The sequence below is a fragment of the Myotis yumanensis genome, unplaced genomic scaffold (genome assembly GCF_028538775.1).
Source record: "Myotis yumanensis isolate MYYU_CA2020_CCGP unplaced genomic scaffold, mMyoYum1.0.hap1 SCAF_10, whole genome shotgun sequence".
In the NCBI taxonomy this organism is placed as follows: Eukaryota; Metazoa; Chordata; class Mammalia; order Chiroptera; family Vespertilionidae; genus Myotis; species Myotis yumanensis.
In genome coordinates this window covers 589456-604981 of record NW_027223761.1, presented here as the reverse complement: position 1 = coordinate 604981, position 15526 = coordinate 589456, and the positions used below count along the sequence as shown (strand labels likewise).

The window sequence follows — 15526 nt, the reverse complement described above, 5'->3', positions numbered from 1 at the left end:
ATATTGCGCTTTTATTATTATAGCTATGTTAGCTATTTAGCTGTTAATTAAAGGCAACAGACAACTGAAAAATAAAATAAAATATAAAATAAACGAGACGTACAGCCCAGCCAGAGTGGATCCGTTGGTTGAACGTCGTCCTGTGCCCCGAAAGGTTGCGGGTTCGATCCCCGGTCAGGGCACATTTGGAGGACAACTGATTGGTCTCTCTCTCTCTCTCTCTCTCTTTCTCTCTCGGAGCATCCTTGGGTGAAGATTAAAAGTGAAGTGCAGAAACTAAAAGAAGGCAGATCCCATCAGTCCTCGCTCGAGCCGCTCGCTGCCCCCAGGGCTCTCAGCGTCGTAGCCTCCTCCCCTCCACCTTCCCCAGGCCCTGGCTCCGCCTCACAGGTGCCAAGCACAGCCCGACCCCAGGGCCTTTGCACATGCTGCCTCCTCTGGCCAGATGCCCGTCCTTCAGGTCTCTGCTCAGTGCAAGAGGCTGGCCCTGACCACCCTCCCCACAGGGCCCCGTCTCGGTCTCCGCCCCTTCCCTGCTTGCCGCCTTCCCCGGCCCTCACCACCGTGGGGCTGGTTCACCTCCCCCCGCCCTCTCTCAAACGCCGTCTCCGGGGCGGCGATCCTGTCTCACTGACTCGTGGTTCCCCAAGGCCCAGGGCACGGCGGGCAGCGGGGGAAGGAGGGCGCAGCACAGGCCGCAGACGTGAACGTGTCCTCCTGACTTCGCACAAATAACAAGATGCTGTTTTTGCCTCATCCAATGGCAGCATGTTTCGTGGTGACACCCAGCTTTAGAGAGAGTGAGGAGAGCGAGGGGCCGGCCAGGGAAGGAGGGGAACGGCGGGAAGGCTTCTGGGAGGGGTGCCCACGCTGCAGACACGCGGGAACCCTCTGACCTGCCCGTCTTCTCGCACGTGTGACGCAGGGAAACAGTGCGGGTTCCGGCGAAAGTGTGTCCACGGGTTCGCATCGCGGTGCTATTTACAGGGCCACGCAGGCGATGACCCAGCGTCCACAGGAGGGAGACGGTCACTGTGCCGGTTCAAGAAACGGTGGAAAGGCCAGGCGGCCGCGGAAACCCCGCTGGCGGAGGACGGACGAGGGGCGACGTCTACCACACGTCACATGACGAAGGGGACAGACGAGTGGTCGTCTCAGTTTTCCCTCAAGGTCACACGTGCGAGTGCACACGGACGACACTGCTCACCGCGGAGCGTGCTCTGCGCTGGCCCTGCTGTCACTGCTCCCGCCAGCGACCCCTGGAGCCCAGCGAGTGCACGGCAAGGACCCACATTGTTCCCACTGCGCAGCGGGGAGACCGAGGCACAAGCAGGGTAGGCCAGTGGCGGGGGGGGGGGGGGAGTCCAGCTGTGGACCCGCCTCTCACCACTGACAGCACCACGTGCTTTCACACACACATGCCAAAAACACACGTGGGTGCGCACATAAACGCCGGCACATGTGTGCACATGTATGTGCCTATACATCGCCTATGTGTGCAGTCACACGTGCACACATATAGGCATGCGCATATAGGTAAACACACATGCACACATATAGGCACACACACATGCACACATATAGACACACACATGCATATAGACACACATGCACACATATAGGCATACACACATGCATATACACGCACATGCACACGCACATGCACACACACATGCACACGCACATGCACACGCACATGCACACGCTGCCCTGGAGGGACGGACAGCAGGCACTCCCAGATGGTGACAGAGTCGCTTTAATTGTCGTGTGTAGAATCTCTGAAAGGTCTCCGCTCAGCATGTCTGAGGTTCATCAGAACGAGGCCCCTCCCGGCTGCAGGTCCCCGTGGTGGCGGGACAGGGGCCTGAGCAGCGACCGCAGAGGCGCAGGCCGCTCCCCTCAGGGCGCTTCCTCCGAGCGCTGGCACCGCCCGCTCCCGCGGTCGGACAGGAAGCCAGAGCGGCCTGGGCACTTCTCCTTCGGGCGGTTCACTCTCCAGCGCTCGGAGCAGCTGCCGAGAGCAGCACAGGAACTCCCAGCACCCTCTGCCCGATTCACCAACAGCCCCGCCACTTCCTGCGTCAGCATCGCCCGCCCGGCGGCTCCCCGGTCCCCCCGGCTGCTGTGTCCCCTCGGCGGGCTTTCTGAGCCTCGGAGGCCCAGCTGGGGACACCTGCCTGCTCGCGGCTTGCTCCTCGGGACCAGGGCGTCTGCACAAGCACAGCACTCGGACGTGTCCACGCCGGACACTCCACACCGACACTGGCCCCAGCACTCCCCCGGTCCCGCCAGCACGCCTTCCCGGTGACGGTGACGGAACCGGCCCCACAAGGCGCCCCCGCCTTGCGGCCCCTGCGCCTGAACTGCTGACCTTGACATTTTGAAGCGCTCAGCGCACTGCCCTGTGTCCTTCACCGTGGCCTTATCTGCTGCTGCCGCCGCAATTAGACGCAGGCATGTGTCTGGCGAGAACACAGCAGCCAGGGACAGCCGGCCGGGCTCCCTGGCGAGGGTCCGCCCGTTCCTGGAGAGGTGGGCGCTGCCCGCCGGGGCCGGGGCAGGTGCTGCGGGTGCTGTCCCCGGGAAGGGGCCCTTCCCTCGTCGGGAACCCACCAGTGGGGCGGTCTGAGTCCCCACAGACACGCAGGTGGACGAGGGCAGCGGGGCCTTGAGTTCATGACCTAGGCTGTCCCACCACGTGCGTGCTCTTGGACTCGCGCAGGCCTTCCTGCCTCCGCGGGCGCACATGCTGGTCAGCAGTTTTCTTTCTTCCTTTTTTTAAAAATATGTTTGGGTTTTTTTTATATTTTTTTTTATTGATTTCAGAGAGGAAGGGAGAGGGAGAGTTAGAAACATCAATGATGAGAGAGAATCGTGGATCGGCTGCCTCCTGCACGTCCCCTATTGGGGATCAAGTCCGCAACCTAGGCATGTGCCCTTGACTGGAATCGAACCTGGGACCCTTCAGTCCGCAGGCCAACGCTCTATCCACTGAGCCACACCAGCCAGGGCTTAAATATGTTTTTATTGATGTCAGAGAGGAAGGGAGAGAGAAACATCAGCAATGAGGGAGAATCGTGGATGGCCCGCCTCCTGCACGCCCCACTCTGGGGATGGAGCCCGCAACCCGGGCCTGTGCCCTGACCGGGAATCGCACCATCACCTCCTGGTTCCTAGGTCGACGCTCAACCCCTGGGCCACGCGGGCGGGCGGCAGTTTTCTCTGTATCGTGGCGAGGTGTTCACGTCAGCGCCTGCTCACAAGGTGAAGCTGGCAGCTCGCCCACCAAAGGGGGAGGGAGGAGACAGGGGCGGAGGGGATGAGGGGAGGGCAGTGAGGACGGAGGAGAGAGGAGGCCTCCATCATCCTTCAGGGCCTGTGCTGGGCGCATCCTGTCCCTGCCTGCAGCCGTGGGGACCACAGTGTGGCTCTGCCCGGCACAGGCAGAACCTGGGGCTGAGGCTCTGCTGCCACTTCCCGCGGGGCCAGTGGCAGGGCCAGCGGCTGGGCCTCCGCCTGACAGAAGTGGGCGCACACCGGCGGCGGGAGGAGCTGGCCCTGGCAGAGCCGGTGCCCGTGTGACGTCAAGGTGGGCAGGGAGCGGGCAGCGGGAGGGGCTTCATCCAGGCCAGAGCTGGGGGACGGGTGGGGCAGGCAGGAGGGGGCCAGATGCCCCCAGGTGAAGGCCCTGCTGCGGGGGCCCCCACCCCCACGGGCGGTGCTGACCGGCAGCCACATGACCACAGCCACCCCGGTGCACACCCAAGGATCCAAACCAGGCGTCAAACAAAACCCTGCGGCTCGCCCGGGAGGCCACCGAGGGTCCAGCACGGATGAGCGGACAGTCGAATGTCACTCGGCTTAAAGGCAGTGGAACCCCGACACCAGCCATCCCAGAGGGCCACGCGCTGTGGGAGTCCAGAGACAGAGGGTGGACACTGGGGGCGGAGGGGGTGGGGGTGGGCGGGGACAAGGGCGGGCACTGGAGGGGCGGGACATCAGAGGGGGCGTGGCATGCGAGGGGCGTGGCATACGAGGGGCGGGGCGTGTGGGGGCGGGGCGCTGGGTGGGCGTGGTGTGAGGGGCGTGGCTTGGGTGGGCGTGGTATATGAGGAGGCGAGGTGCTGGGTGGGCAGGGCATGTGAGTGGCAGGGCATTGGGTGGGCATGGTACGTGAGGGGGCGGGGCGCTGGTGGGCGTGGTGTGTAAGGGGCGGGGCGCGGGGTGGGCGGGGCGCTGGGTGGGCGTGGCGTGTAAGGGGCGGGGCGCTGGGTGGGCGTGGTGTGTAAGGGGCGGGGCGCTGGGTGGGCGTGGTGTGTAAGGGGCGGGGCGCTGGGTGGGCGGGGCGTGTGAGGGGCGGGGCGCTGGGTGGGCGTGGTGTGTAAGGGGCGGGGCGCTGGGTGGGCGTGGTGTGTAAGGGGCGGGGTGCTGGGTGGGCGTGGTGTGTAAGGGGCGGGGCGCTGGGTGGGCGGGGCGTGTGAGGGGCGGGGCGCTGGGTGGGCGTGGTGTGTAAGGGGCGGGGCGCTGGGTGGGCGGGGCGTGTGAGGGGCGGGGCGCTGGGTGGGCGTGGTGTGTAAGGGGCGGGGCCTCAGGGGCGGGGCAGTGGAGCTGGAGGTTCCGGAGCCCGTGCTCAGGCTGACACAGAAGTGAAGCCCCGCCGCCTGGACCCAAACGAAAAACCAACGACACAACTTCTGGGGAGAACACGGAACCGCGTGCGCCCGGTTCGGCCAAGGTCCTTGGACACTCGCCGGCCCACAGCCCCCGAAGGACACGGGGAGAACCCACGCCGGACGCTACGACCTTCCCTCCGAACACGGACGGGAGGCCCGGGCGGAGCGAACCAGAAGCTCCCGGAGGCGCCGGCAGCGAGCGGCCGGTTCTCCCCGCGGACGGCGCGGTGCACGCCTCGCCAGAGAGGGGGGCGCCCGGCGGGTGCGCGGGGAAAGACAGGGCGTCGCGGTCGCCAGGGAAACGCGATCAAGTGGGGGAGGGGGCGCACCCCAGGAGCCACAGGATGACGACGAAGACAGGGACCTCCCACCGGGGAGGGGCAGCTCCCGGTCAGACCCACGCGCCTGCGCCCTCCCCTGCGCGTCCACGGACACTCCCCGGTGCCGGGCCTGGAAGGGAACCACGACCCCAGGAACCTCACCCTCCACCCGCGATGCTGTGGGACAGAGCAGGCCCAGGTGCTCGCTGCATAGCCCTTTTCTAGAGAATTCTACAAAATGCAAGCCGACCTCGGAGACAGCGGGGGCTGCTATCTTGGGGGGCGAGGGGGAGGTGGCTCACGGGGAGAGAGGGGGACGCGTGCAGATCGCGGCTGGGAGAGCCCGCGCCCGCGAGGCCCCGCACGCCGTGCATCCTGACACGTGCGGCTGCTGCGTCCAGGGCTCTGGGTAACCTGTTCGCACGCGGTGTTCGGAGGGGCCCGCAGGCGGCCGGGGCCGCAGCAATGAGGTCGGCCTTCCGCTCCCTGCACCCACGCAATCCACACGGCCCAGCCCTCCGTGTCTGAGGCCGCTTCCTGAGGCTTGTCTGCCTTCCCCTGGTTCCTCAGCGGACCCCCAGGCCGCACCTCGGCCCCGGTGGGGGCCTTGCCAGGCGGGGGACGGCCCAGCCCCCACCCAGTGAGGGAGCACCCCGTCCAGCCCCTGGGCGGGTCTGCAGGGCACTGGGGGTGGGGCCTGGGCCCAGGGTGTCTGCCACCCACAAGCACCCTGTCCAGGCTGGAGACTGGCCCGGGCGCCACCTGCCCCCCGAAGGCCCCCTCTCTGATCGAGGCCTCGGTTTCCAGCGCTAGGACGGGAGCGAGGCCAGAATGCGTCCGTCTCCTCAGCAGGAGGGCACCGCCCAGCCTGCGGGCGACTCGTCGTGGGCAGAGGCCTCGGGAGGCGAAGGTGCTTTCCCGCCCACCTGGGTGGCCTGCGGACGGCTGCACTTGGCCATGACACACCCCCACCCCGGGCAGGTGGCACCAGCGTTCTCCAGCTCCCTGGGGAGAGGGGTCAAATTACAAGCCAGGCAGGTGGTACCAGAACTGTCCGAATCCAGAGCCACCCAGCGAGGCTCAGCACCCACCACCGCCAGCCGGGCTGGCGAGGCCCCTCCCGGCTCTCGGAGGCACCTCGCGGAGCAGTCGGGCCATCCCCCACCCCCAGGGCTGCGCAGGCTCGGGGCACGCTGTCCCCACCCACCCACGCAGCGAGCCCTGGGCTGCAGGCGAGCCTGGCCAAGGTGCGTGCCAGCCTCACTCGCCCGGTCCATCGGGAGGCCATGGAGAGAGCCCAAGGTCATGCCCGCCCCAACCTCCCACAGGCCTCCGGCCAGGACCCTCCCGGAGGAGCCCAACTGCCCTTCCTCCTGTCCCTTCTTCCTGCCCCTCTGCCCCGCCCACCCACCCCAGGCAGCCTGGGCCCAGACTTGCCCAGATAGTAGCCTGGGGCTCAGAGGTGCCACCCTGGGGACACCAGCCAAAGGGAGAGGCCCTGCCTGGGTCCGGGGAGGGAGCCCGCTCTGACCACTGGGAGGCCCAGCACCCCCCAGCCCGCTGCCCCGAGGACACGCTTGCCCCGGGCCCACGGGGTGAGCAGGCACAGGGTGGGGGAGCCCCGGGCAGCCCTATGCCGGGGTCCAGCCCGTGTCCTCGGGCCCGACCTGCTCCGTGAGCTTTCTCGGCCCTGGTGGCTGATTCCCTCTGATCGGACCCTGACGGGCCTGGCCGTGGAGCAGGCGTGGTCTGAGGGCCACCGTTGCTGTATCGCCCCCGAAGGCAGGGGGAGGGCCCCGGGCCTCCGTCTCGAAGGTGAGGGCCACGGGACCAGCTGTGAGCCTGGTGTCGGTGCCAGGGACGTGCTCCCTTCCTCGGGGTGAGCCAGGCCTTCCAGGGCCCTGTCAGGAGACAAGTGACCCTCCTGGCCAGACACCTTGTTCAGCCCCTCGGGACAAGCCGCCCAGATGACCCCCCAGGGGGCGGGGGCATGGCCTGGGGGCCATCTCATCACTGGTGTCATAGAAACAGCCGTCTATCATTTTTAAACAACCAACATTTTTAAAGCAGAAAGTTCAGATTAAGCAAAAGTTTAGAAACCGCCACACGGAACCCACACCCGGGGGCCCCTGGAACCGCCTCCCGGGAATTACTCTGCAGACCCATCGGGGGTTTGGGGCCTTGCTGGGTGCTGGGTGTAGTTGGTTCAAAGTGGCCAGGACGAGGGCCCCGTCAAAAACAGATCGTGCGAGTCGAGCGGGCCAGGCCACTGGGGGCTCCGGGACAATCACAGACGGACGGACGGACGGACGGGGCCTGCTGACACGGGACACGGCGCCCCCAGCAGCCACTGTGCACCGGGGCCGAGACACAGACAGGCAAGGTCCTGCCGGAAGTGGGGTCTCGGGGAGCGAGAGGCCGGCTCAGAGCTCGGCTCGGCCCCTCTTGGAGCTCCCTGAGCGAGAGTCCCCAGGTGACCGCACCCCAAGGCCGTCTGGGGAGGCGGAAGGGCCCGGACGCCCTGGGCAGCGTGACTTTGAGGTGGCCGGAGCTTGGCAGCGAGGAGGACGCGATAAGAGTGCAGGAGGCGGGGCCAGCCCCGGGGACGGCCAGCCAGGCCCGCAGAGCCCCCAGCCGGCCCATCCCCTGGGCCAAGGGCAGCCAGAACATTCCAGCGCTGCCCAGGAGGTGCCTGGAGGTGCCGCACCACGGAGCTCACGCAGGGACCTTGAGCGGCCTCTGATCCGGGAGACTCGGGGCAGGGAGCAGCCCCATCCCGGGCTGCGGGGCCCTCAGGGCCCATGTCCCCATGTCCCCGTGTGTCCCCGTCCAGCGAGGTAGGGGTGGGCCTCCCCAGAGATCCAGTGAGCCAGCCGGTCTCCCAAGGGTGCCCAGCCGCTCGGGGACAGCCGGGCAGAGCAACATATCGGGTTCCCCACTCACCACACACACACCGGGGCCTCCTGGACCCAACCTGCTCCCCGGCCCCAAAAGGCGCCCCCTCCGCCTCAGCCCTCACCATAGCCGCTCGCCAGCCCCACCCAGCAGTTCCAGAGGCTCAAACCAGGTCAGGACCCGCCTGCCCCTAAGACCCTCAGTGGCCGTTGGGTGGCCGTTAGGTGCCTCGGAAGGAACCTGGCCTCCTGGCTGGGCTTCAGGGGCCCTGCTGAGCCCCCTGCGGCTGTCCATCCATCTGTCCACCCACCACGGCCTCTGCGGTAGCCGGTCCCCACCAGCCCCTCGCCCAGGGCCCGGCTTCCCAAGCTGTTTGATTCTCGGAGGGGTCACCAACGAGCCCCCACCCCACCAGGTCCTGAGCCCCACAAGAGCCAAGCGTATCCCTCCTGCTCGCCCTGCACCCCGGGACCTGGAGGCGGGCGGGAAGCATAGAAAGGACCCCATGCGCATGAGCGCTGGCCCACCGCTCGGTAACGGCAGGTCCCGAGGGGCTGGACCACTGCCACCGATCAGAAGCGACCCTCACGGCTCCCACCATGCCCCCGGCATCAGCACCTTCTAGAATCCCAGGCCTTCGCTGGGAGCCCAGGCAGGAGGGAGGCTCAGGACCAGGCCGGTCAGAGGGAGGAGGGAGTTGAGAGTCTGAGGGCGGGCAGAGACCAAGGTCCCAACACTGTTCACACTCGTGCCCAGGGACGCTGGCCGTGGGGATGTATAGCGCCCCCCTCCCCCCCCCCCCCGCCTCCCGCCAGGGATCCAGGGCCCAGGCCGGCGGCGCCCACACCCTCGGGAAAGGCGCAGGCAGGGCTGGTCCCCTGGAATGGAGGACCCTCCGCCTCTAAGTCTCCGGCGTTGGCTCGCTGGCCCAGGACACACAGAAAAGTTCCATCGCCGCGACGGACCACAGGACAGCGACCCACCCAGCCACACCGGGGGCAAGCTCGCCAGAGCCACAACGACCCTCGCCAGAGCCCCCCTGAGGAACAGCACGCAGCCGTCCGATGCTCCGTGCACCTGTCCACCACTCCATCCACCCACCCACCTGTCGACCCATCATTCCTCCTGTCCGTCCACCCCAACCCACCGTGCATCTACCCAGCACCTCTCCCTCTGTCTGTCTGTCCACCCATCTTCGCACCCACCCAGACAAGACCTTCTCCTGTCCTGCGGCGGCCCCGGCCCTCGCCGCTGGAGAGCTGGGTCCAGCTGTGCTCCCGGGAGCTGAGCCCTGGAAGCCTTTCCCCCCTGAACCGGGCTGCCCACGTGCACGCGGTGCCGCTGCCCGGGGAGCCTATGCAGCCGTGAGGAGGCGCGCGGCCTCCCCACACTCCACCCACGTCGGTGCTGGGAGGGCGTCCCCTCCTCAGCCTGGAGCCTCTGTCTGCATTTCCTCCCTCCTGCTCCCGAGTCCGAGTCACAGAGAAGCCCCTTGGGGCGGTGAGCGTCTGGCTGGGCCGTGGCTGTCGGATCCCTGGTGAGCGCCCCCCCCCCCGTGACTCAGTTTCCCCCTCCGCAACAGTGCCCCTAAGGTCAGCGTCCACCGAGGTCAGGAGGCCGCGGAGGTCGGCCCAGGAGCAGGAAGCGGTCTGAGGGGACAGTGGAGAAAGACAGCCCATCCTCGGACCAGCGCCCCGCACTCCTCGCCCTCACTGCCCGCTGCCCCCTCCTGCAGGGTCAGAGAGTGGCAGGAGCCTCCCGCCAGGGGGGCACCGGGCGCCACCGGGTGGGGCACATGCCCGTCGACTGGCCTTCACTTGGGGAAGGCGGGCGGGGGGCCCGGCCCGCAAACCGCCGGGGCTGGCTTCCAGCGCGTCAATGATTAACACCATGAAGGTGCCGCCGAAGCCACCGGAAAGTCCTTGGGCCCGGCAGGAGCGGAGGGCAGGGCGGGTGGCACCGCGCCAGGCGTGAGAGCCTCGCCCGGGTCCTCATCCCCGGACCCTCCTGCAAACCCCTCCTCTCAGCCGCCCGGGCTCCCCACGCGGCTCCAGGGGCTCAGGGAGCGGAGACGCGGGCCGGTCACACGGCCCCCGCCCCCATCCCCCAGGGAAGCCACCCCGCGCGCCAGATCCCGGGAGGCCGGGCGAAGGCAGCGTCTGCTGAGCGAACTTCCGAGAGCCGAACAATCGGAACCAGGAAGAAAACACAAGTGTAAGCGGAGACTTCCTCTGGGCGGGCGGGCCCTCTTCCTCCCCAGGCACCGCCGGGGCCAGCGCCGGGCCACGCTCCCGCGGGCCTGCGTCCCAGGCGCCAACCCACGGGGTGTCTGGGGGCCCCTCGCCCTGGCGGCCCTCTGGCCGGGGGCACTGCGGCACTCCCTGGCAGCCCTCTGCCCTCACCGCCCTGCCTCTGCTGGGCGCCGGCACCCAGGGCCAGGGGATGGGCAGGCAGCCGGGCAGGGTCCCCTCCAGGCCCCACCCCCGGGCCTCGCGAGTTGGGGCCCAGCAGGTGAGGGCGAGGAGGGACCACGTGTGCAAGTGGCCCCACAAGCCCGGCGCCGGCTGGGTGTTTGCAGAGCGGCGCTGCTCAGGTGGGGTCCCTCGAGGTCACAGCACGTGACACCCCAGACCAGCTGCTGTGGCCCTGGGCGGTGGGGCAGGGGCTCGAGGACAGGGCCCCGTGCCTTGGGGACACCAGTCTCTGTCCCTGCTGCCACAGAGGGCCTGCGCTCCCAGCAAGCCCGGTGCCACCCGCACCCTCAGAGGCCACAGGGGAGAGGCCGAGGCCGCCTGCCACCTGCTTCACCTGCCCAGACGATGCTCCAGCGGCCGTCCCGGCTCCCGCTGCCCCTGCAGCCCCCCCCCCCCCCCGGGGAGAAAACAGGGCTCTGGACACCCCAGCTGGCCCCCCTCCTCCCAGCCCTGGGCCAGGCGAGGCAGCAGGGACCGTGGGAAGCCAGGAGGAGGCCGCCCCACGCAGCCCTGAGACCAGCACGGGCACGGCGGGGTGAAGGCTCACAGAACAGAACAGAGGCTGGCATCGGGCCAAGGGGCAGCTGGCGGGGCCGCCAACACCAGGGCCACAGTGGGCGGCCGTGGGGCAGGCTCCGGGCGGGCAGCAGTGAGGGTGGCCCTGAGGCCTGAACTTCCTGGTGCCCCTGTCCCTCAGCCACCGGGTGCCTGCCCTGCCCCTTGCAGGCATGCCACTCCGGCGACTGGAGCCACCTGGTAACCAGGGCAGGTGCTGCCGGGAGGGCCCCACTTCCTCCCAAGGGCTTCCTGGGGCTGACACGCGGGGCCCGTCCCTCCACACCACCCGGCGCCCCCTCAGTCTCCCCTACTTCCTCCTGAGCTGGACCAGGTGTGAACACTTCCCCCCTCTACCCCACACTGACCCTCAGGGCACAGCACCAGGCCTGCAGCCCTGCAGGGCACCGAGCCCGCTGGGCAGGAGACCCCCCAGGGGCCTTCGGGGTCTGGGACACTGCGGCAGGGGCGCCGCCCCCTCGGGGGCTCCTGAGCCGAGGGCGCCAGCCGCCCCTGGGCATTCTCTCCCCGGCACCCAAGGGCGCGCTCCCTGGCACAGGTCCCTTCCCAGAATGATTAACACCTGGACTCCCTCCCGGCTGGGCCCCCCTCCCAACCGGCTGCCCCTGCGCACAGGCCTGGGCAGGGCCAGCGGGGGGCTCCCGGGTCAGCCAGGGGTCCCCCATCGCTCCCAGGGTCAGACCCACGTCCCTGAGCGCCAAGGCGCAGGCTCGCGGGGTTCCCGTTTCTCCCCGTTGCCCTCCTCCCCTCCCCGCGCTGGGGAGCGGCGCGGGCACTGCAGGTGGCGCGGGCCGCTCGCCCAGGCTCCTCCCCGGAGGCGGCGGCGGGAAAAGCCCCCCGGAGCGGAGGACGGACGGGGGGCCGGTACTCACACGGCGAAGTGGTAGACGAAGCACTTCCAGCCGGTCGGGCGCTCGAGGAAGTTGTAGACGCGGCCCTGGACGTGGGTGCGCGCGAGCAGCGGCCGGCGCGCGCTGTAGATGGAGACGCGCGGGTCGAGGCTCACGGGCGGCCGCGGGCCCAGGTCGGCGGCGGGCGGCGCGCCGGGCGCATAGAGCGCGCCCCCCGCCGGGCGCTCCTCCGCCAGCTCCAGCGAGAAGGGCGCCTTCCTGGCCGGGCCCGCGCTGCCCCTCCGCGCGCCCGGCAGGCGGCCCCAGCCCCAGCGCTTCCTCTCGGCCCGGGGCGGGGAGGAGGCCGCGGCCATGGCCCGGGAGGCCCGCGCGGGCCGGCCGGGCAGCGGCTCCGGGAGCTGCAGCCGAGGCGGGCGTCGGGGCGCGGAGCCGGCGGCCTCTGGTGCCAGCCCTGCCGCGGGGCCGGTGCCCGCCCGCCGGGCGTGGGGGCGGGGCCGGGAGGGGGCGGTGGCCACGGGCCGGTCCCGGGGGATGGCGCGCCCCGCCCCGGGCCGGACGCCCCGCCCCTGCCAACCGGCGCGCACGGGGCGCCCTGGCCCCGCGGGGAACCTCGCTCACCTGCCTGGTCCCGCTCCGCCTCTGCCCACCTGTCCGGCCCGCCCCTTTCGCATTCACCTGTTTGCCCTGCTCTCACCCCGTCCTCGCCCCACCCTCCGTGCTCGGCTCCGCCCGCGCCCACCTGCTCCCCATTCCCACCCGCGCCCACCTGCTCCCCATTCCCGCCCGCGCCCACGTGCTCGCTCCCACGCCCACCTGCTGCGCGGCGCCCAGGGCCGAGCAGAACTGAACGGAGAAGGAAGGCGCGGCCGCAGGTGCAGGACAGGCAGGGCGCGGGCTGGGCCCCGGCACCCACGTCACCCTCTCCGAGAGGCTGGGAGACGCCTTGAGGGGGGAGCTGGAAGGAGGGGCGTCCTGGGGCTCTGGGACTGGCCCTCTTGGCACCGGAGGGGCGAAGTGTTGGTCCCCGAACATCTGAGCTGCCCCGGGCGCTGGGCACACCTGCGGGGGCGGGGAGGTGCAGTGGGACCTGGGAGGCCGGGACCATGGAGGTCAGGGGTGGCCCGCGGGAGCCCTGCGGTGGGAGGTGGGCCTGCGGGGAGGCCAAGGATGGGGTCTGGGCGGGATTTGACGGACGGGCACGGTGGGCGTGGCTGTCTGGGCAGGTAGAGGCTGGCACTGGCTCGATAGGGGCCTGGAGAATGGTGTTGGTCCTCCTGGCGGGGGGTCCCTGGTTGGGTGGGAGTATTGCTCAGAAGGTTGGCTCAGGCCCCCACACTGCCCCTGGCCACCGCTGCACTGGGGTTTGGGGGGCTCTCTGCGCGTGGAATGGTCGCCAGGGTGGGAGGAGGATGGGGTGACCGACAGGAGACACAGCCTCCCTCCCATGTTGCACTGGGGCCTGGGGACAACTGCCCCTCCCCCCCCCCCCCCCCCCCCGCAGGGCAGGGCCCCGTAACTCATGCGACTCCCCAGGTCTTCAGGGAGCACCGGGCTGAGGTATCGGATGTGCCCCCCAGGAAGGCAGCTCTCGATGTTCGTTCATTCTCACCAGAGGGTGTTTTTCCCATTGCTTTTCAGGGAGGGAGGGAGGGAAGGGAGGTTGGTTAAACCCAGGTGCGCGCCCTTGACCTGGAATAGAACCCGAGACCGTCTGGTGTGAGGACCGACGCTCCAACTTAGTGGTTCTCAACCTTGGCTGCACGTTAGAATCACCTGGGAACCTTTTTAAAATCCTGATTTCTGGGCCTCATCGCCTGGAAATTCTGTGTCTTTGTTACTCGTGTTGTGGCCCACCCCATAACAAAGAAACAGCATTTCTGGAGGACGAGGCCCGGAAATCAGGATTTAAAAAAGATTCCCAGGTGATTCTAATGTGCAGCCAGGGTTGAGAACCACTGCTCTAACCATTGAGCGCACTGGTCAGGGCCAGGAATCAGCTCTTGGTGGTGGACAGAGAGCAGTTCGGCCCTTCCCCGCCTCCCCCCTCGGTGGCGCTCGTACACAGAGCCAATGAGGGGAGGGTCCCGCCTGAGCTGGGTGCAGGGAAGCCGGTGGCCGAGAGCGAGCCTGCCAGGCGAGGAGCCCGCGAGGAGGCCTGGCTGGGAGGCACGTGGGGCAGGGTGCGAGCGGGCAGCGGGCCAGAGGAGGCGGAGCGCCCGCCCCCGCGGGCCGGGAAGCCAGGGACACGGCGGGCTTTCATTCGGGCCACGCTGCCCGAGGGAACGCATGTGCGGGGGAACAGTATCTGCAGGAGGGCGGGGCGAGGGACCGGGAGCCCGAGGAAGACAGACCGGCGAGGCCGCCTGGGCTCCCAGCAGCTCGCTCTCCCGTGAACGAGGCTTAACTGCAACGTTGGCGTGACGCCAAGCAGGCTCCCCTCGGAGGGGTGGGCGTCCCTCCCGTCTGAGCCCAGACCAGGTGTGGTCAGCGAGGCAGGCAGGGAGGGGACGCGCTGCCACAGGCCTGTTTAGGTCACGGGCAGACCCGGCCGGCGTGGCTCCGTGGCTGAGCGTCGACCTAGGAACCAGGAGGTCAGGGTTCGATTCCCGGTCAAGGGCACATGCCCGGTTTCGGCCTCGATCCCCAGTGGGGGGCGTGCAGGAGGCGGCTGATCCACGATTCTCCCTCATCATGGATCTTTCTCTCTGAAATCAATAAAAATGCATTTAAAAATAAATAAACCGTGGGGGAGAGTGAGCAGCACTGGCACCGAGCCTCGCACGCCAGGGAGAAGGCAGTGCAGCGTGGACGGGGGCAGAGGCGGGTCCGGTCGCGAGGAGGGCTTCCTGGCCTCTGCGCTGGGAACTCTGTCCCGCGTCACTTGTAACAAGAAAAATGCACATGAAGGGACCGGTCACCCCACCTGACGGGGAAGCCCTGACGGCCGTCCGGCTCCATGGGCGAGCGAGGGAGGGAGAGCAGGAGCGTGCGTGTCCTGGGTGGGAGGGGCCGGCGGAACTCACAGAGCTTCTCAGTCCATTGGGCCCAGCCGGGGAGTCCGCATCTAGGAGCCGGCCCAGAGATTCGAGGAGAATGGAAAGTGATTGGTACCCAGGCTCTTCATGGTGACCTTGTTTGCGTAGCAACAGTCTAGAAACAGGCAGAAGGCCCGGGGGGGGGGGGGGGGGGGGGCGGGGGGCGGGTTAGGAGGCGGGGAGGGGCGCCCTCAGCTATAGCGCCGCCCTGGAGCCCATTGTCAATGAGAGCTTTATCGATAACCCGCAGGGAGGGGCCGAGTCCTTGGGGGGCTGCTGGGGGCCCGTCAGGATACCCTGTGCTTCTGTGTATGTTTCCAGGTTTTAAAAATCACAAACCCCGGCCGATGTGGCTCAGTGGATGGAGCGTCTGCCCATGGGCTGAGGGCCCGGGTTCGATTCCAGTCAAGGGCACCTATGTTGGTGGCAGGCTCCTCCCCAGCCCAGGCCCTGGTCGGGGCGTGTGCAGGAGGCAGCCCATCGATGTGTCTCTCTCCCATCAATGTTTCTCTCTGTCTCCCCCGCTCCCTTCCATTCTCTCTAAAAATCACTAGAAAAATATCCTCAGGTGAGGATTAACAAAAGACAATAATAGTAAAATAGAATATATAGAAGGAAAGAAAGGATTTCTTTAAAAAAAAAAATCATAACCAGCAACCACCCGAGCACTGGGAGGCTCCTGGAGGGGCGTCCGCGCTCTGG

The 15526-nt window shown here is 68.2% G+C and overlaps 1 protein-coding gene across 1 annotated transcript in view; it reads right to left on the bottom strand.

Moving 5' to 3' along the window:
* KCNQ1 (potassium voltage-gated channel subfamily Q member 1) overlaps positions 1 to 12217 on the bottom strand; it is a 217301-nt gene extending 205084 nt beyond the window's left edge. The window contains exon 1 of the mRNA XM_070427109.1: positions 11811 to 12217. Coding sequence (XP_070283210.1) covers positions 11811 to 12142 — 332 coding nt within the window. The 5' untranslated portion in view covers positions 12143 to 12217. The remainder of the gene's footprint in view (positions 1 to 11810) is intronic.
* Positions 12218 to 15526: the final 3309 nt, after the last annotated feature.